At 40.1% G+C, this 21740-nt stretch overlaps 1 protein-coding gene and 1 long non-coding RNA gene across 5 annotated transcripts in view; one reads left to right on the forward strand and one right to left on the reverse strand.

The window, feature by feature from the left end:
- The first annotated feature begins 3824 nt into the window (after window positions 1-3824).
- LOC102380996 lies at window positions 3825-18394 on the forward strand. The gene is made up of 3 exons (XR_324083.1): window positions 3825-3909; window positions 12890-13053; window positions 18343-18394. It is a non-coding gene; the product is annotated as an uncharacterized LOC102380996 (long non-coding RNA).
- A 753-nt stretch (window positions 18395-19147) lies between these two features.
- The window catches only part of LRP2 (LDL receptor related protein 2), a 208573-nt gene continuing 205980 nt past the window's right edge, over window positions 19148-21740 (reverse strand). For all 4 annotated transcript variants that reach the window (XM_025206453.1, XM_025206452.1, XM_025206451.1 and 1 more), the window contains one exon: window positions 19148-20770. In XM_025206453.1, coding sequence (XP_025062238.1) covers window positions 20612-20770 — 159 coding nt within the window. In that variant the 3' untranslated portion in view covers window positions 19148-20611. The remainder of the gene's footprint in view (window positions 20771-21740) is intronic.

Consider the following 21740-nt stretch of genomic DNA (forward strand, 5'->3'; position numbering starts at 1 on the left):
CTGAGGCCAGCACCTGTGCTTGCCCCAGCAGCCTTACCTAGGGTCCTGGGGGCCTCCTGGGGCAGCAGCGGTGCTGAGCTGGCCTTTTGGAGCCTGGCCAGCAGCCAGAGCATGGCTCTGCATAGTCAGGCTCTGTTTGTGGTGGCACACGCTGCTGCTGCATGCAACATGCCACTTTTTTAGCAGCAGGTTTTATTTTTACACCAGGATCTCTGGTGTGCCATACTGCAAATTAGCAGCATGGCAAACAGGTCTGGGGCACTGCAAACTTCACGTGCGTGCTTGTTGGTGTTGTGAATCAGAGCAGCCGCCGGCAGCTGCCTGACTCACACCGGAGTGTTTAGATTTAGAACTCGGCAGGCGGGTAATTGATGGATGGAGTGGAATTAACCAGGCACAGACACGTGTAGGTTACAGGAGTTTGTTTACTTACGTCGCCTAGATAGTGATGGACAACACAGGCGAGCCTTTGTTCCGTTACAGCTTCGGTTACAGAGTTGAGTACACGCATGCAGTCAGGTTACAACGGGATAATGACGGACGTGGCGCCGGAATGAACAGCTGGGCTTGCAAGACTTTCTACGTCAATATTTTACGCTGACGGGGTGATTGATTGGGGATTGATCAAGTCCCCAACTCTCTGGTGATAAGCACAGGTGTTTCCTGTGAGATCCCCAGAGTTCTCCGACTTGGGCGGAAACCGTTAAACTATTTATAGGCAGAGGTGTTTGACATAGACATCCAATGATGGGCCGTTATGTGGAATCTTTAATTTTTTGGCAAGCAGCAGCTCTTTGTCTCCTCAAGTTACAAGCTAGTGGGTTAGGTTTCTCTACCTGTTACGTGTGTGCTACGTGTGAGGAGCTTACGCTTATTTTTTGACCAATTATATATAGTTTCCCCTAGCATTTTATTTCAGCTGACCAATTATCTACAGTACTCTGGCAGCGTTTTGTTTCAAGGAATTTTTGGCAGGGATGTCTTTTAACCCTTAATCATCAAAATGAGGATGATTTGAATGGTATCTCTTGCTCAGTGGCATGGGCACAATTTAATTGGGTTGTGACAGTTGGGACATGCTCAGAGAGGTTATATGATATGACCATGGTCACACAGAAAAAAAGGGTTACATTAGTAACTCCACTCCAGATTCCTGACTCCCATTCACCCATTTTAGCCAATAGACCACACTCCATTTGTTATAATCATAGGCTACAAAATACAGCCTTTAAAACATCCATGTGTCTACCATAGTGGTGCTCAAACTTCTGGCTCCGTGGGCAGGTTGAGTGGCAGGGGCTCATCCACAGGTTGGATCCAGTGTGGGGTTGGTGCAAGGGGTTGGTCCATAAGTGTCACCAAGCATGCCATCATGTCCTGGATTCCACTGTGGTGCCACCCCATAGGTGGGCCCAGCTGCAAAACAACCCCACAAACCACACTCAACTCCACATAATAGATTTGGCGACAGAGCAACCCCATGTCCTGGCACAATCAGGTGCATGGGGTTACATCATCTGGCCCTCAGGGCTCCCCACAGGTCCAGAAATTTGGTGGCAGAAGAACAGTGGCAGCATTCATATTACAGGTCTGGAAACCACCACTCACCTGCTGCTAAATTTCTGGACCTGTGAGAGCCCCACAGGTCACATTCAGCTTGAAGGCCAGAGGTTGAGCACTACTAGTCTAGCATGAATAATGTTGATTTCTTTGTTGCACTAAGGGCGTGTAGATCTCATTTCTTTTCCAGGGCTAACCTTCAAGCAGTGTCATTTTTCCTTGCACTGTCTAGGAGCCAAAGATGCAACTAAGAAATAAGCCCGTGGAAGTAAGGAGAAGTGATATTAACTTTCAACTGTTGTATTCCAATGAATTCCCAGTTTTAGGTCAGGTTTTTGAGTCTCCCACACAGAATCCTGCAAACGCAGCTCACATTTAATCTCAATAATTCTGTTATGCTCTCTCACACCTTGTGTTCTCTCTCTCTGGTGAAAAAGCTTTATGGAATAATTCCATCTACTAGTTGGTTATAAGATACTAAGTAGGGCCTTTTAAAAACCTGCCAAAAGATTTTATTCAGTTCAGTAGCCAGGATCTTCAACATAAAAAGTCACTATAGAAACCCCTTTTAGATCTTGTCTATTATACAAGATCAAGTCAGTAGATGATGGAGACACCTGAACATGGAACTACAAACCAGGATCTATCCCAAACAGACAAATCTCCTCCAGGATTGACTTGGTAAATCATGCAGTTTTAGAATTACGTACTGTATATCTTGATCATATAAAATCAAATCACCTATGATAGTACTGGCCTGCTCAATGGTTCAAAATATCTGCCAGGGAAGGGAAGAGAGAGAGATATCAGTCACCTTTATACAGAGAGAGCTGAAGTCAGTGGAAAGCAGCAAGGGACAGAAAGAAAAGAGTGAAAAAGCATCAGAAGAAGAAAAGGTGGAGCTGACAATATATATTAAAAAGGCATAAATATCTACAAGACTTGTCATAAAAAAGCAGCACAGAACCCTTTGCTCTTTACACATAAAACAACTACTAACATAATAACAGCTCATGTGAGGAAACACGCAGCATGGCGAGTAAGGCCTGCACAAGGTAGTTCTAATTATTTGTGAAATGACAGTGGCGATTCAGAGACATTCAGCATAATTCCCCCTTGAGAAGCAGATCTACAACCATGTTGCTATCTGCTTCCTAGCATCATTAAAAAAAAAAAAGACAGAGCACTAACCTCGGGTTATGCCAGAATGTCATAAATCCATTTAAGGTCTGGAGTGCTAGCTTGAATCTACCAGTAAATGTCTGATCCAGTTAAAAGACACATAAAGACTGGAAGCTCCCTGCTGGCTGCATGACATAAGAGATACAAGTGCATACATTTTTTGTCTTTCTAGTTTTGCCACTCATTTAAATGGTTTAAGATCAACTTCCACAAACAATTTATCTATCGGTTCCAATGTCCAACATTGCCCAAGCCAGCTCACCTTGTGCAGCTCTGCCCCTATGAGTACAGAGATATGTAGGTTGAAGGCTAAGTAAGAGAAAAGGACAGTAAGATACACGCGAAAAAAATTTTTTGCATCCAAAGCTGAAATGCAGCACTCAGGTTTTGTATTTATGACACCTCTGGGGAACAATGGGCTAGCATATAAAAGCCTACTGGCAGTCACCCATCCTTTAAATTCTTTGTCTAGCTAATCTAAAACTGAATTTAAACTGCCATTTAAAAATGGTTTCAACTGCTTCAACACACCATTTCTAGGCCTTTAAAATCTGCAACATAAATCAGAGGAAAGGTTTTCTTTTGTTTTTTTGCCTTATCGGTAATCAAACACATACATTTATTTTCCTTACTTTTTGTGTACTCAACTCCAATGAGCATCAATAAAAATTTACACAAATCTAGAAAAAGCAATTAGTTCAGGGTGGACCAGATTCAGCCCCTATTAGAAATCAATAGAGATTTCCAATGGTTTCAAAGGTGATGAATTGGGCCCCTAATAGGGGACTCCTAATGAGTCTTGGCAAATCCTTAGGTTTGTAAATTAGAGCATATAGGTCAGCAGTGCTGACCTAGATAGGGTAGGCATTTGAGTACTCCTCAAATTAATCCCAGGAGGCTAAACTAGAGTAATCAGAAGGTAAATCACAATCAACAGGAAGGAACTGTGCAGTGCTTGTCATCTACTTTACAATGATCACACAGCAGCAGAGCAGACAAAACCTCTATTGAGATTTCAGCAACACTATGGATGTGAAGATCCTACTGGGAAACCTTGTGAATTCAAATTCATGACAGCTTCTTCATTCTGCTCCTACCAGTAACTGGCAATAGTCAGCTCTGTACTCTTGGAAACATTAAATGAGCTTGCAGATGTCTCTCCAGAATGTAAGTACCAGCACAAAGGAAAAAACCCCAATACATTTAAATACAGTCTATACAAGTTCTCAGAATAGTTAAGAACAAATTGAGAGATTCTATCAGCTGCACACATTACGCAACACTAAACCGCTTACACAAAAACACTCTTTTGGAAGATATCATTGCTTTAGCCATACAGTCTGGGAGATTTTTGTGCCTGCAAACTTTTATTTTGTTTTACACAGAGCTTTGTGGGCTAACTGTTCACCTCAGAGTTCACAGGTCACTTTATTCTGAGGCTCTTAAAGATGATGTCATGGAAAATCAACATTTGTAGCAATGCAAATAGGGTTAGGAAGTACTGGAGTTCAGCACTCATTTTAACAACTTCTGTAGACTGCCTCCCGCCTCTGCCTTCCTTCAATCAGGTAAAGTGGTGTGTACCGTTGATCACAGTACAGAAGTTTAGTAAATGTATTTTTACTGGGTAAAAATCTTTCAGACTGAAAATACAAAATACTGTAAAGAACTGAACTGAATTAGAAAGCTGAACTGCTCAGAGCGGGGGGTGGGGAGAATGGAATGAGAGGAGGTACATGCTGTGGTACTAAAACTAAATGATACCAACCCTAACAGAATAATCAAATGTAACACAGAGAAGGCCACATGCACCCCAGGCAGAATTAACTTGCGTAAGAGCGGAAAAGCCACTGGTTGGTTCCCATGTGGCTCTTCCATTAAAGCAGGGGCAGGCAGATATTTCAGGCAGAGGGTCACTTACTGAGTTTTGGCAAGCCATCAAGGGCCACATAACAGGCAGCCAGGGGCAGATAAATATTAATTTTCTATATTATTTAGGAGCCCCACGGGCCGGATAGAATGGCCTGGTGGGCCTCATCTGGCCCCTGGGCCACATTTTGCCCACCTCTACATTAAGGAGTAAGGTGTTCTCTCCTTTTGTTGTGGTGGTTGATTTTCCAAAACCTTTAGATATCCAGGAAGAGTGGGAATCTCTCAGTGTACTAGGCCATCTCAGTAATACAAGGCATTTTGCTCTACAATCCCATTTTATGACTACTCGTAAAGGAACCAGGATCCACTGAATTTCCCTTTAGCAAGTTCTCTCTAGGTTTTTCAGCATACAATACAACAAAGCAATTTCCACAAGATAGCATCTAGACTTCTGCAACAGGTTGCTAGCGATTCCTTTCCTCACCAATTGACTTGGACTTTGCAATTTGAGCTACACTCAAAAACAAGTTGCCATTGCCTGACACTGCTTTGTCAAGTGACTTTTAGGAAACTTTTTGGTCATTGCAGCATTTGACTTGAGGCTCTCTCTTACAGGCTTCAGCACAGTTATATTACAAGGGGTGGAGACCCTGCCACTACGGCCACCCAGAGCACAGACCCTGGTGGTTACAGCTCTCCTTCGGTGCTTACAATGCTCATCTTTTCCACGCAGCTTTTCTAAGGCAAATTGTTACAGTGAAGGCCATGAGGACTTTTTTTAGCTCCTTCAAGTGTTTCTGTAAAATAAAAAATGCCTCAGGACTCCCTGAGATATTCCAAACATGATTCCAAGTGAACAAGTGAGGAACTAGGGTGCCCCTCAATAGTTACAGCAAAAGGTCACCCAATAATCAGCTGGCGAAATGCAATTAAGAGCCAAAAGAATTTCACATTACAATATCTAGAAAGAGATGGAGGGTGTTCATTTACAGTAAATATCTCCAATAAGCCAACACACTTATCTCCTTCAATTTGATCATTTAAAATGACTTTGTAAGACTAATAGTAAACATCAAAATGCCCAACCCTGGATACTATAAATTATACAGCAAATACCACTGTGAGGCACCTAAGTGGAAATAGACTTCTGCAGTGCTGAGCAAACCCAGAAAGATCCCATCAACACCACTGCCTACTGAAGGTGCTCAGTACCACTCTTATTGAAGGAGAGGCCTTTTCTGTTTAGGCATCTAAACATGACTTTGCATGTCAAATTTCTGGCATCCATATTCAATAAGCATCGGCTTCTCTTCAAACAGCCTCTGTGGCCAAGAGGTAAATATAATTCCCAAAACTACAGCTTCAACCAAATTGTAATAGGAACAACCCAGATATCTGGGGAAGGGGGTGGAGGGAGGCATCAGCATTCAGGGATACGAGCACAAGACTATAACGTCCAAAAGCTAAGAGTCACAAACCGGACAGTAGGGACTAGGCAGCAATGCAGGTAGGAACTAGGCAAAGCAAATGAGGAATCAGACAGGAGCCTAACTAGGAAACCTAGAACAAAAAAATTCAAGAGCACTAGGCCCAACCAGAGGGGACTCTTATCTTAGTGAGATCACAGAGCACTGCAAGAGCTGCTACTTACATGCTGCAGACATACCCCATCACTTTAACTGGGGACAGCTGACAGTAGCCAGTCCCACCCAGGCAATCAGAGCCAACTGAAGGCTTAACAGTCTGCCTTTTTTTTTTTTTTTTTTTTACATAAGCCCAACTGTTATCAAGGTTGTTATTATGAATCAGGTTTCTGCATGGATTTCCACCATGAACAGGAATCTTGTTATACACTTAAGCATCTCACAACACGCACTTGCAATTTTGTGGTAAACAACATTCTCAAAATACTTGTTTTTACAGTAAAGCTAGGATACACAATATCCTATGTATATCCTATGCATATACTCTTTCAACACAAGGTCATCATAAGCATGTCCATTTTTCTTCCCACTTTATCTACACAGATGAAACTTACTATATTTCCCTTAGTTAGGTGTCCAGATCAAGTAAGGGAAAAGAGACACAGCAGACTGAGATACTACAATGAAGTTCTTCCTTGTGCAAAGACCAGGGAATTACAAGCAGATGGAGAACGCCAACACTCAGCATTCTGACATTTACAGAGTACACAGTGAGCGAGTCTGCACCCACCAGTATAACCCAGCGTTTTCTGTTCCTTCCTAGAGTTCACACATCTTCCATGCCACCAACTGGAAAAGCCTGTGGTGTGTCAACATGCACAACTGCTCCATTTTCTTTCAGAAGTCTTCTCTTGTCCAGGGATGCTGCAAATAATCATAAATACTGCCCAAAAGAGGCAATGCTGTGAGAAATGTACATGCCTCCTTTCCTCCTGAAACATTCCCAACACACTTTGCAGACCAAGGAGAGAAGAGGCAAATCAAGATGCTTCTTGAAAACAGTGGAAGTCTATGGAAAGGGAGGTCTAGAGAAGGTTGTGCCAAGTGCATGTATTATTCATGGACACCATTCAAATTGTGCCAAAGCAGCTAACCCTGCTCCCCATTTGAATAAGAAGCTGAGACTAGGAACAAAGACTTTTATAGAAGCTGTGTTTAAGGAAGCGGGGGAGTGATTTAGCAGGTTCTCTCTAATAAGTTTCTAAACCATTAATATTATTTGCTCATAGCCTTTGCTTTCAGACTTAGTGCACATAGGAATTTTGACTTCCATATTTCTTCCTGTTATTGGCTGGCTCATCGGAGACAGTCTCAAAGTGAAAGACCTCAGTGGAAAGCATATCTTGATAACTGGATGTGACAGTGAGTTTGGGCACTCACTGGCTCAGCAACTTGACAGAAAGGGATTTTGCATTATTGCTGCATGCCTAACAGAAAAAGGAAGCCAAGAACTGATAACCTACACATCCATCTCCTTGAGGACTGTGATACTGGACTTAACTGATTCCAGAAGCATCAACTATGTAGTGGCATCTGTCAAAGCAGAGACTGAGGGGCAGGGTAAGTGGTATACTGGCAGATCATAGGAATTGCTAAATATGTGCTTATAATATAGAAAACAGTTCTGCTAGTAACTTTCTGTGACACACCCTGAGCCAGGATTCAGTCAGATGTGCCATTGAAACACACTCCTGAGACATCCTCAGAACTTCTGGGCTGCCCTTCGGACACGGCCCCATCTCTCCTGAGATGCTCCAACGGTCACCTTCCTGACTGGTGGTGCCTCAGCTCTACCTGCCTCCCCCAGGTTTTGCCAGCTCTTAGCAGAGGGGAGTTTTCCAGCTAGAGGAATTACAGCTTTGTCCAGTCATATGCTCAGAGATTTTAGGTCCCCTCCTTCTGTAGAAGAGACCTGTATGGTGAAATGCTCTAAAATCACACTTACCTTTAACACTAAGTTAGTTATAAAAGATAAAAGAAATTAGTAACCATACATTGAGAGACATGCAGAGATATAAGAATCAACAAACAAAAGGAAATATCAGAACAATGATCTGCTCTTACTGTGGATCTTAAACCTGGGAATGAAGCTTCTACTCAGCTCAATAGATTAGAAAGCAGCTGCTACCTCTGACCTTCCTTTCAGAGTTCCTGCAAATTCTTCTGTCAGCCTATTTCACTCAGTCTAGTAGCCAAGGGACTAAAACACCTAATGCCCAAGAAACTCTAGACAAACACTTGCTGCTATAGCAAAGCTTCAGCATGGTTTCTTATCTGGCCATTTAAATACATTATCTATTGGATTCTTGAGGAGCCCATACTAGGCATATAGCATCCTGCCCCTTGGGCCCAAAGGCCAGGAAGTTGTATGCATAGTTTACTAGACCAGAAGATATGCATCTGTTTACCAGACCAGAAGTCTTTCCTGCTCGATTTATGACCAGAAAGTACTTACATCTTTTCAGACATATCCTTAGGACACTGTTTTCACTTCTCCAATTACGAGATTTATGAGATTCATAACTCTCCAGTTTTGAAGTTATGAGAATTATTATCCTTCCCTGAATATCCTAAGTAGTCAGGAATTGGTCTCACTACAGGAATCTTCTTTTAAAGTATAAATTTATCATTTGTCTGGAAAGGCCTGGCTCATGCCTCAGACCACATTCACAAGGATCTATTTGACTGGCCATTAAAAACACCCAATGTCGAACACTAATTTTCAGCAATTATTCCTCTCTGGTGCAAAACTCCTTGTTTAGAGTGTAACTCTCAAAAATTATTATATTATGCAATCCTGGCTCTACTATAACATATAAGAAATACATTTATATAAAATACCAGAATGCATCATTTGTATCATCATTAGGATGACAAGGCTAAATACAGCTTGAGCTACCTATCCATAAAAACTACACATGCCATATTATTTAAATTTGAAAAACATGCATGACATTCCACAATCATCTAAAAACACTGTGGGTTTATGACACCTCCCATAATTAGTGCAGAGGAATATTCCTTGTACTGATTAAGACTGTTCATACTTCAGATCTAGAGATCTATCTTAGGAGTTGATTTAGTACCTATCGCTGTATTTCCTATTACCCAAAATGCAGTTTCCACTGGGCTTCCCTCTCACAATCTGGGAACGGTTAAGTTTCACTGTAGCTAAAGAACATAGCTTGTAGGAACATTCATTGGAACCAATGAGAACACAACTAACCTTTTTTGGCCGTAAAAATTAGCCAGCCAATTAGAAATACCTAAGGGTAAGATCTTGCTTACTCTTCCTTTGGGAAAGGAAAGGGGTGGTTTTGTCAGTGTGAAAGAGTCAGTAAGAGTCATGTAAAGATCACACTGATTCTAACAGCCCAATGGCACTTGCCCACAGTCATTCTAACTGGGTTCCTATAGCTATTACTACAGGGGTGTTATTTCATGCTAGAGAACACTGCTGATACTGAGTGCATCAGTGAGCTCACTGATGTGACAGAGGTAAAGCACATGCTCCTCAGTACCCAGGAGGAGTGTGTCTAAAATATTATTTGACTGTTGCTATTGACAGAAAATAGGAAAAAGCCAGTTTGGGTTCCCAGACCACAGAATGTATTCTACTGTGACAAGGCTCTTCCTTTCTTAACCTCACATTAGCATTTGAAAGCAAACGCTGAGTGCAGGGTTGTTATTGTGCGTAGGACAAAGACAAAGAAGGAACAGAGCTTAGTATGTGCAGTTGAAGCAGACACCCAGAAAATAACGGCGCAGATCAGTGAGAACCAACAGCAAATGCACATGTTTTCCTAATAGGGTTTTCTCCCTTTATTATTATTAATTTATATTTTTATATAATTATTTGCTGACTTTTTAGTACATATATTATAAGGGTCAAGCTAAGTACTGCTCTGAGAGCATTGTGAAAGACAACCAAGGATGCCTCCCCTCAGGGACTTTGCTCCACCTGCCATTTGTGACAAGCACTCTGTTCTCAGCCCTGTCTTCATGGGAGAGGCAACTACAGCACTCACATGCCCCTTATCCTGTAGCCATCTCTGCCAAGGAATCAATCAGTGAATAAATAAGTCAGCTGCACTATTTTCTCCCTCTTGAAGTAGGCTGCCCTCAGCAGGATTCTGTAAACACGTTAATAATATGGCACTTGTGTATTACTGTTTATCTGTCATTCTCAAAGTCCTTTACAAAAACTAAATAAATATTTTAATGCCCATTTGACAGTTAAGGTAACAGAGATATGTTAGGTCAACATATTTAGAAATGACCATTGATATAATCCCAAATGAAATCATTTCTCCATGAACACTTTACCCGCTATTGGCTTAATATAATCTTTTGAGGTCTTAGGAAGGTGAAAGAAAGTTTGTCAGCTGTAATATATATTCAGGTATTTAGGAAAAACTATCCAGCTACATTCACCTTGTTAGACTGCAAAATTCCTTCTCTGGACTCTTTTTTTTTTGGGGGGATCTCAGTGTGAACTCTAGCATTCCATACCCACCAGCTATATCTCCAAACCCACTCATTGGTGTGATATTGCTGTACACTAGAAGCCATATTTTTGGAGTTCTCCTAGGGTTCATTGGTTTGGTAAACAATGCTGGAAGTCAACACCTGTGGTACCCACTGACTGGATGCAGATAGAAGATTCCCATACCATTCTTGATGTCAATCTGATGGGTCTAATTAAAATCACCCTGGAGTTTCTTTCACTTTTGAAAAAGGCCAAAGGAATAGCCAGTGTAATGGGCCGTGTGGCATTTTTAGGTAGTGGCTACTGCTTATCAAATTGAAGTGTGGAAGCCTTCGCTGACGTCTTACCATGAGGCCACATGATTTTGAATCTGGGACTGGATTCCAAATGCTTTAAACTTCACAGGTCTCAACATCTGAATTTGTGGTTCAAAACACAAGAGATTAAGGAAAATCTCTGAAATCCTGGATCTGATCCAAATTTTGGTTCCTTCCTTCAGAGCTTAGAAGTGGCCACATCTGGGAGAAGTAATTTGGAGCATAATTCCTTCCTTGTTCTCATTTCTGAACAGCAAAAGTCTTTTTGTATAAACACATAGGAGATGCAGCTTTGACTCCAATATTTAGGGTCAAAATCTGGCAAATTTAACACCTTAGATCCCCTGCTGTAGTAGCTCTAGTAAAAGGCAAAAAATGTATACGATCTGAAGAGAAACCAGAGTTATTACACTCCTAACTTAACAGTACCTAGTATACAGGGAAGGGCAGAAGTCTAGCCAGAAAAATCAGAAGAAAATTATGGTAGTGTTGAAGTGATATTGTAGGAATAATGGTCCAGGAAATATAGAAGAGGAAAGAGTTTTTGTGGGTGATATCTTTTATTGGGCCATCAGTGGTTACTGTGATATGCCAAAAAGCTTGTCTAAATCTAATCTCAACCATACAGTTGGGCCAATAAAAGATGCTCACCCACAAAAACTCTTGCCTCTAGAAGAAAATTATGTCACTAAAACTATTATCAAATCCACTATATTCAGAAACCATTCCAGTTACCTGGGACTTTACTGCTCTCTTGTCTTAAAAAAAACATCTGATGATAAATTAACAAAGAAACTGTCCTTTCGTTTATTCTGCTTTGCCATTTTTGAAAGGTTCAGTAGACTGCTCTTCACTTGCACATATAATTCCTTTTGATATGAATGCACTGGCAATTCCATCAGGCAATATATAATATTTAACTATATTTTATAACTGACTCAAGTTCTCTTCTTCATAATTTTTTACTATTTTCCTTTAAGGGTACCTGCAGGGATTTGCTCCCTGACTATTTCAAGATAAAATGATTGCTCTGTGGGTTATGAATAGCTTCAGCCAAACCTGTCTTGCTTCTAAGCTCTGCTGTTGCCAATTTTATCTTTGGACCATTTTTTCCTGCACTGACTGTCCATAATAATCTAAACCCAGGTGAGTCTCAGGAATAATTAGGCACCTTAGTCAAAGACACTTGAATACAACTCCTGTATATTAAGCTGAAAGGGAACAGATCCTCATTGAAGACAATAGCACATGCAACCACCAGAGGTATGATTCAGGAAGTTGAGATGCTTCTCAATAGGCAGGTATAATTTCTGTTGAAGCCAACTGGGAGCAATTGTGAACATTCATATAAAGGAGCATCTACTCCAGGGACCAAATTAACAGCTAGTGCAAATGAGTTCTATTCCACTGCATTCTTTGAAAAACACCTGCCTGAGCCAACTCTAAATTTGGCCTCCAGAGGATGCCCCAGGGGCAAAGATACAATTTTCATGATGATGAAGCTGCCTTGTAATTCAAAATATATATTCTAAACATCTGCTCTTTCCCATCATATTCCAGAAATTAAATTAACCTGCATCATAGGAACATTTAATTAATGAAACCTACAGAGCTTAGGCTTCTAATCAAGTCAAATAAATTTGTGCAGTTGTGTTTTGTTTTCAGATAGATATGGGAGTAGATTTGCTCTCTGTTCCCTAAGCAAACCCACATGGAAAAGACATTATCAAATCTGTTGCTGCATTCAAAGTTCCTTGTAACTAGATTGTCTGCTTCGTGTTGCAGTGGGTATTTTCCTGCAATAGGTTTTAGAAGAAAGCAATAATTTGGACGTTTGAGATATTTATTTTGGCATAACTAAAAATAACATGTCAATATTTGCCATTTAGATGTTCTAAAACTACAGGCTCTCACAATGGTATATTTAAAGAACACATAATTGTTGCAAGTTCTAGGATGAAAAAGAAATTTTATTTCCTTTCCAGGAGAGACATGCCCCATTTTGGAGTAGAAGTGAGCATTACTGAACCTGGCTTCTTTAAGACTGGTGTGACTAGCTTAGAGGTTATTGAAAGAGATCTATTATGACTTTGGAACCGACTGTCTTCAGAAGCCAGAGAATCCTATGGAAACACGTACTTTGTTAAGTGTAAGTACAAATACAAAATATAACATTTTTTGCATTTATTCATTTGTTTATATGTTGTCCTTGCCAACAAAGGCTCAGGGTGGCTTAACAATAATAGAACAAAATGTATAACATTAATGTTTTTACTGGGCTTTGTAACTCTAGTAATGGACAACCTTTGAAGTATACCTCTCCTCTCGGGTGAAGGACCCATTCTGTTGGTACATACCACAATGATGGAAGGGGGTTACTTGCTGTTATTTCTAGGACAGCCAGTGTCTGGGCCAGTTTACATACAACTCAAAGATATTTTTCTTTTAAACTTTTATGCCATCCTTGTGCAGGTGGTAAAGAAAGGTTTATACACATCCACCACATCATCTCCAAGGTTCTGATCAGCAGAACTGCCCCAAGAAGCGAGCAAATTTCTAGTTTTGTCTTTTATCACCATTAATACCTGCATGCTCCTTGACAGTAGGAAGTTTTAAAAATTCTTTAGCTTCCAGGATAGTCTACATTCAACCAGACAAGTCTTCATAATATATCCCTATGCCCCACATCACAGTGCCTTTTCTCTAGGAAGCATTTCCTGAGCTACTCCTGTGCTATACATGATTTCTAGACTTGTGTGAAGTGGCAAGTATTCGCTATGGATTTGGATCCGGCCGATTCAGAGAGCAGTGAATCGATTTGGAGATTTGAATCACTGTCCTGATTCGATTTGGATGAATCAGATCTGAAAGATTTGACACTGTTTTAGAGATTCAGCCATAGACTAAATAGGTAGCTGGCACAGCTGCCTCCAGCTAGTAAGTCTGGTGGGGTTGGAGGAAGGAAGGGTCATGGGGGAGGGATTGGGGCTGGGGCTGGGACAAGCTGTCCAGCTGGGGCGGGGGGCATGTTACTCGGGGAGGAGGGCAGGGGAGATGCAGGCACAGCAGTGCTCAGGGAGCTCTGCCCTGCAGCCACTTGCTCCCTTCCGCCCAGAAAGAGTAACATGCCCCCCTGCCCTGTCTGAGCAGCTTGTCCCAGCCCCAATCCCTTCCTCCCCCATGCCCCTTCCCTCTCCCCTTCCCCAACCCCAACAGACTTCCCAGCTGGAGGCAGCCGTGTCAGCTGCCTGTTTAGTCTATGGCCAAATCACTGAATTGGCCAAATCTTTTCCAAAGCTTTTCCAAATCAATTTGGATGCTTTGAATCGATTTGGAGCTTTGAGTATGTCTATGCAATCTGCAGCTACACCTTCGGCTACAGTGGGGACATATCTTTCTGTTGTTTTATTTGAGAGTATTGCGTGAACTTTCAGGGGCTTATTTGTCTCTCCTTGCAGATATTAGAGCACAAAGATTATCAATGAAAAGACTATGCGACTCAAATATTTCTAAAGTCATAACATGCATGGAACGTGCCTTGATAGCAAAATACCCAAGGACACACTATACAGCTGGATTGGAGGCAAAGTTATTTTGGCTGTCCCTCTCCTATGCACCAACCCTTATATCTGACACAATGTTTCACACTCCTGCACCTAGTAAGAAACCAGCCCACAGAGTTCCTATTGACATTTAATATAAAGCACACCGGGACCAAAGCTAGAGTGGTACAGTATTGGTTAGGCCTGTGCGAAGCAGCTAGTATTCACTTCGGATTCAGATTTGGCCAATTGGTTCTTTAAAAAAACAAAAGCCCTGCACTCACCTGATCCTGCTAGGCTGGGGGAGGGGGTGTCCCCGCTGATCCCCATTGCCATTCACTGCATGGGGGGCTCTGCCACAAGCCGCCAGAAGCCCCGATGGCTGCTGCAGCATCCGGTGAGTGTGGGGCTTTTTTTTTTTAAGCAGCGGGATGCTGGGGTTGGGCTGGGCAGTCATTGATGGGGCTGGAAGAACAGGCAGGTGTCAGGGGGTGCTCGGGGGGGTTGGGGGAGCAGGCAGGGGATAGGGCCTGGTGAGGGTCCCCCCATGGTGTCCCCCTTTCCCTCCCCCCACTCCCTACTTAGGCACAGAGTCTGAGTCCAGCTCCCTGCAGCAGCAAGTGGGGACTACCCAAATCTCCAAAGCTCTCTGAATCTTTTTCTGAATTTGGACCTTTTTATTGGTCTCCCAATTCAATTTCGATTTGGAGATTTGGCCGCTAAATCGGGCCAAATCTCCTCCGAATTGAATCAGCACCCGAAGCTTCACACAGCCCTATTGGTTATCCTCATCCAAACCAGCCATACTCTTCTTCACCTGTGACTGTTTTATTTCTCCTCAGGAAGCACTTTGATTTTTGTTGAATTTCAGAACTTGGAGATATTCTTCTAACTATGGAATATTTCTAAAAAGCTTCTCTTTGTCATATTCACCATGAATATAGTTGTATTACTTGTATATTGCAATACTTACCTGGAGAAAAGGTTAAGTAATATTCATCAGATTAAAACTTTTGGTTTTTGCTTGCTTAGTAAAGCATCTCTGAATCAGTTGTGCTGTATGCAAATCTATTCAGTGTTTAAAAATGGACCAAAGGACAGCTAATTGATTATTTGTGAATTATTTGATGTTGGCATTCAAGGTACAATATTGCTTATCCACTGTCTAAACACATTCCATCATGAAGTACTAAATCCATTTCCTATTGAATACAGCAATTTTACTGAATCAAACACATCATTTGCTAAGCTTCATAAACCTATGAACATGAAAGGGCTTGAACCCAATCAAATAAAAATCACACCCTAGCATTTGCAAATTTTCAAAACATTATAGTTCCAGTATTAAACAACATCCACCTGACAATTCAGCCATCATGTATCAGAGTAAAGATGATACGCAGGTGATTTTAAATGTATGTAACAGAATTGAGACATAGGCTGCTTACCGGCATAAAGAAAAAACAACAAAAAAACCCAGTATTTTACTTGAAACTTGGCACAACCCCACACCGAGCCCAGAAGAGGGATCGTGTTAGTTGGACCCAGCTCACCCAACATCTGTATAGACCTGGCACGTCAGTGGGACTTTTTTGATGCTTTTATCAGCTTTAGATAAAAGTGCCAAAAAGCCCTGCTGAAGCACCCAATCTATACAGATGTTGCAGAGCTGTGTTTAATTTGCATGCTGCCTCTTCCAGTAAAGCAGTTTTGTTTTTTTGCCACGTCTGTCAGCAGCCATAATTCAAAGCCAATGGGTATTGCACTACCAAACAAATAAGGCAATTTTTTAAATGTCAAAATATTCATTTTAGATCAGTATATTTGCATTCTGTTTGTCCTGAGCGACCATAAAATGGTTTGAAGTTTAAAATGATTTCACCCAGTAGCCATTTCTGAAGTGAAACAGATCAATTAGTCAATATAATACAGCTAATTTTGGAAGTATATGCTGCACAATATGGTAAAATGCCACTTGGAGCTAAATGCCTTTTATACACTATTGTTTTTCTCCCTGTTAAGTTCCTGGCCGGGGGCTGACGTTGTAGTGTGCCTGGTGTTCTGAAAATTGAAGGGGTAAAGGTTTTATTTACCAGAGATTTGTGTTGCTGATTAATCATTAATGTCCAGTTCAATTCGTTTACAAAAATATCATAGTGCAGGTCAAAATTTAAAATGAAAAAAAAAAAAGTTCATCATGACGTGGGTGTGTGTGTGTGTAACAGAGATGAATTGTAAAGCATTGCAGACAGATTCTACTTTCCAACATCTTCAGAGAAAGTAAATTCATTTTACATTAATGATAAATACTCACACTGTAATATTTTTGTCTGCCTGATTTGATAACATCACACGCAGTATATATCAGAGAAACTGATTCTACTTAGAGTGTTATTGTTTATTATCTCTGGAGCAGCAGATTATAAGGAGGTGTTGCAATCTTACTGATAGCAGACAGTATTCCAAACCTAAGATTCAGTCCAATGTTCACAAATGCAAGCAGGGATGGTGTTATAAAAGGGAAAAGAATCAGAAAAGAAAGCTGGTAATAAGAGGCTTACAACCCTACCATACTAGGTATTAGAGCTAAATTCCTAATCACTGACTTGGAGGGAAAAGAGGGAGACCTCTATTCTATATCTGTTACTGGGCAAGAGAAAAAGCACTGAATGTGATGCCTCGGAGTCTGTCTGCTACAAAACAAAAAGGAGATTTAACTGTGAGCTAATGTATACATTATACTCAGGGCAATCAACCAGATTCTCCATTTTATTTTGTCTCTGACCTTTTAAAAATATTTTGGAAAAGTATCTGTTACCCATATGAACACTGACTACAGGTTTACTAGTAAATTTTCAACGTGCCTGAAGTCTGGCTGCTTTGTTTGCAAAGTTTACCTTACAAAATGCATGCCTACATTTTTTGGGAGGGGTGCAACAAAATTTCTTTCTGTTTCAAAACAAATCAAATAAAAAAAATTGGGGAATAGATATTTTTTCCTCAAGAAAAGGAAGTGGCTTTCAAGTTCCACTACAAAGAATTGTCTGTTTTATCTTAAACTACTAGGAATTTCTTAAAGCACTGAGGCATGCTAGTTATCAAACTGATTTTTTTATCATTCAGGTCTATACTATATGGATGTTCATCAAATGTCAGATAAATTTCCTTTGTTTTCTGACCATGCACTAAGCAGTGTGCAAACCCTTAAAAGGATATTCTTCTGGATCCATCCCTTCTTTGGGAGCTCAAAAATCCTGGTCAGAAAGACTATAATAGAACATAGAAAAATGTTTACAAATCTGGAGCTGCATCCTGACAGTGTAAACTGATATAGGCTAGTTGAAGTCAAAGGAGCTATGCTGATTTACACAAATTACTAATCTGGCCACTGGTTTTTACAGAGAAAGGAATATATTGAGTGTATATATAAAGAAAAACATTAACTTCTAGTTCTCTAGGCAACTGATTATATAAGCTACATCTGTCTGTTCACACCTGTTTAAGGCTGTAACAGTTCTTGTGTACTGTATGGTACTATATTATTCTTTAAACAGTAAATACAAACAGTTATAGAAAATAGGTTAAATGATAGTGTTTTGTATGTTTTTTAATCAGTTATTGCAGCGTTCAAGGTCAAAGTCTACAATAAACAGCACACTCACACTAGGCTAAAATTGCACAGCTGATACACAAATAGAGTGAATTTTCTAGAACATGTTTTCATGCAAATCTGCAAAGCAACTAAAACTTACTTAAGACCACACAACCTTGGGATTCACAAATCACGGAGAATGAGTTAAACAGTATCATTTGGCCTGAGCAAAGTGAATGTGAGGACCCTGATTTTCAAAATGAATATAAAAGTTATGCCACTTACACCTATAATATCATTCCAGGCACAGCAAGACCCAGACATTTTTGGTGTGCATACACCCAAAGGAGCCAAAAAGTCCAATTCCATATTGGGCCAGGTATCCAACCAGCATTCTCCGAATAATAGAAATACTGAACAAAGCTTGACCCAGGAAGTAAGTAATATCAAAAGGATGGAAGTCAGAAAAAACATAATTGACTCTTACTGATATTTGCTTTCTCCATGGTGACTGGAGGCTTCCAATATATTACCTGAATTCTGACTATAAGACCACATGTGCTTGCTATATTGCTGTCCTGAGACCTCATTTTTTTTGCACCTAGATTAGTATATTGCTTCAATACATGTATATTGACCAACACTTTGAAATGCATTCCTTTTTGTTAGAATAATCATGAGATTATTATTAGATGGTAGAAAATTAAAGAGGATATTAGCAATATCACCTGCATATGTGAACATATTAACTTGCATGTGCTTTGTCCAAGGGAGTCTACCACTACTATCAGTGCTTTTAGAATGACATGCACTTTGACGATATGAACCAGTTTGGCTTATTGTGATTTACTGTTGTCAAGGAGAACTGCAGTCAGGAGAGTCAGGAACTTCCCACCTCCAACACAAGTCCTTGACACTGATTTCGTTCTCTGGTCTTCAAAAAGTAAAAACTCTTTACCTTAGTCCCAGTCTACATCTGTGAATGACACTATTTCCTACTTACAAGGCAATTATACATGTTAAATATATTAAATAGATATGATTTCATTTCATTGTTTACAACTGTGGAGTTCCTTCTTTACTGCTCACTATGAGTTCAGAATTAGGCTCAATGTACAAAGCTGTGAGGAATATTTTTATTAGTGTTTCTCTAAAGAACAGTTTGTTTTTTTCTCAGACTATACTGACATCAGCAAATTATGTCAGATTTATAGGTGGATAGATTCAATATATGGATTAAAATATGATAAAATAGTACATTTATTAGATTTACTCAGCAGCAGCACTTTCCAGTCATATTTTCTACTCAAAGTACATTTTGAAATAATTGCAACAAGCATTCTAAATAGACACAGCATATATTTTAAGAACTCAGGTATAAAACAATCAAATAGCAGAAGTCTCACTGTTTATAAATTTAGAAATCTGCCATTATGTGTAGCTAGCCAAGAATGTTAAATGACATATTATACATTCCTGCAGCAGTACTCAGACTTTCCTTAAATGGTTCATGTTATGGACACCTCACTGGCTTAATAGAAAAGCTAGCAAGATGCACAATACATTCTGAAAGAAAGATATGGAAATAACCAGATAACTACGAAGACTGCATCACTAAAAACTGTTTCCCTTTCTAGTAATGTCCACCTCAGGAAATAAATAGTCAACAAAATTAAAGTTTTACATGAAAAAGCTGTTTGTTTGTTTTTTAAAGGAAACAGCATTGTTTGTATTTTGCTGTACAGAATAAGATGTTTTAGAAATCTAGCTACTTTATTTAACAGTACAAAAGTATTTCAGAGACTCCAGCCAAGAACAAAACTATTTCATTGCTGATCAGTAGAAAAATTCATTAAATTAATTATGGAATTACTTCAAGCACTAAAATTTAAATACATAAAATCTTCCTATGAACACTGTTAATAGATTTTTTTAAAATTGGTACCTAAAGAGAAAGTACATATATTAAGATCAGGGGAAATTATTCTATATCAAACAGGCAAAACATTTAAGAACAATATTTTTAGCTAGTAGCATTTCAGCCAAAATTTCTGCACTGAATTTTCTATCTTTTGTTTAATTTGAAATATTCAGAATGGTAGAACAAGAAAGACCCATTTTTACATATACAGTTTTAAAAGGTGCTGTTATAAATATATGTTCTAAAAGTTTCTGTATATCAAGTAATGCTCCTATATTTATTTTCATTTTTTTAGTTCAATCATTTATATAATGAATTTTTCCCTAAATATGCAGTAACCAATTTAGTACTGATTTCTAATAGCAACTTCAAAAAAGATAATCTTTCAAAAATTTACAAATGTACAATATATTTATAACATTACTTTCAGACCACTCAGTGCAAAGATATACATATAGTACATCGTGATAATTGTTCATAAAAATAGTAGATGGCATTTGTCAAAAAAACAAGGCATAGTTTCAAGATACATTTCCAGCTATTAGCTAAACAGTGTATATATTTTTATAAAGCATCTGAATGTGAACCTCTTCTCAGTTTATAAAAAATATTTGTGCAAATGGATATGTCAATTCCCTAACTGATTAACTAATTATACAACAGAGTCCTCTTTAACAAGATTGGCCGTATCTTTAAACGTATCCTCTGTTGCTGTATAAGCTAAAGGTTGGTCTCTCTTGAGAATGATCTTAGGTGTTGAAGGAGAAGGGGGAGGGGCATTTTCAGTGTCTCCTCGTTGCTCCTTCTCCATCTGAAATGACAGCCATAAAAACAATTTATTATGGGCCAAAAGAAATGCTAAACACCTAAGGAGTCTTGAAGTCAGTGGGGCTTCTGGATACATTGCAATTACATAAGAGTTTTTACATAGAGCTTTTACATAAGAAAAACTCCTCAGAAGTATGCTGAGGTTGATTAGGGGTAACAAGGCTGATGAGGGTGAAGGGGTGCAGCCCACGGTGCTGAGCTGTCTGTGGTTCTAGTGTCCCAGAGGACTGTTGCTATTTAGGGTACATCTACACTGGCTCTAGACCAGTGAGGCTCAACCTCTAGCTCGCAGGCTGAATCCAACCCATGGCACTGTGTCATACAGCTATAGCCCATGGAGCTCCCCATGGGTCTAGAAAATAGGCAGCAGGGAAACAGGAGTAACGTTAATTGCCATAGCTCTGGAAAGTGTCTCTGGTTGCCATGGCAATTAATGCTGCCACTGTTTCCTTGTCAAATTTCCTGATCTCCAATGAGCCCCACAGGTTGGATGACATGGCCTTGTGTGCTGGACTGTACATGAGGACTGACCTTGTGCACCAACCCCATGGTGAATCTGACCCGAGGGGCTGAATGTGGCCACTTTTCTAGGCCACTTTTGAGGCTGCTACCAAAATAAGACCTGACAACCTGCTCCTGTTCTACATGCCCCAGATATGTCCTCCACCATTGTTCTGAAGTACGTGAGAGACTGAGACTGGGAGAGCAGGGACTGAGGATGCCTCAGAGTACCTCACTGCTACACTCCAGGTTTGGAGCATACCAAATAGAAGGGGATGGATGGGGCTTATTTTTCAAAGGCAGCCTCAAGATTGGTACAGAGCCAATGTAGAACTATTCTTAGGTGATCCATCAGGGAGGTCTAAATTATCCTAGGGATTTTCATAGATTCATAGATGTTAGGGTCGGAAGGGACCTCAATAGATCATCGAGTCCGACCCCCTGCATAAGCA

Source organism: Alligator sinensis, unplaced genomic scaffold (assembly GCF_000455745.1).
Source record: "Alligator sinensis unplaced genomic scaffold, ASM45574v1 scaffold143_1, whole genome shotgun sequence".
Taxonomy (NCBI): domain Eukaryota; kingdom Metazoa; phylum Chordata; order Crocodylia; family Alligatoridae; genus Alligator; species Alligator sinensis.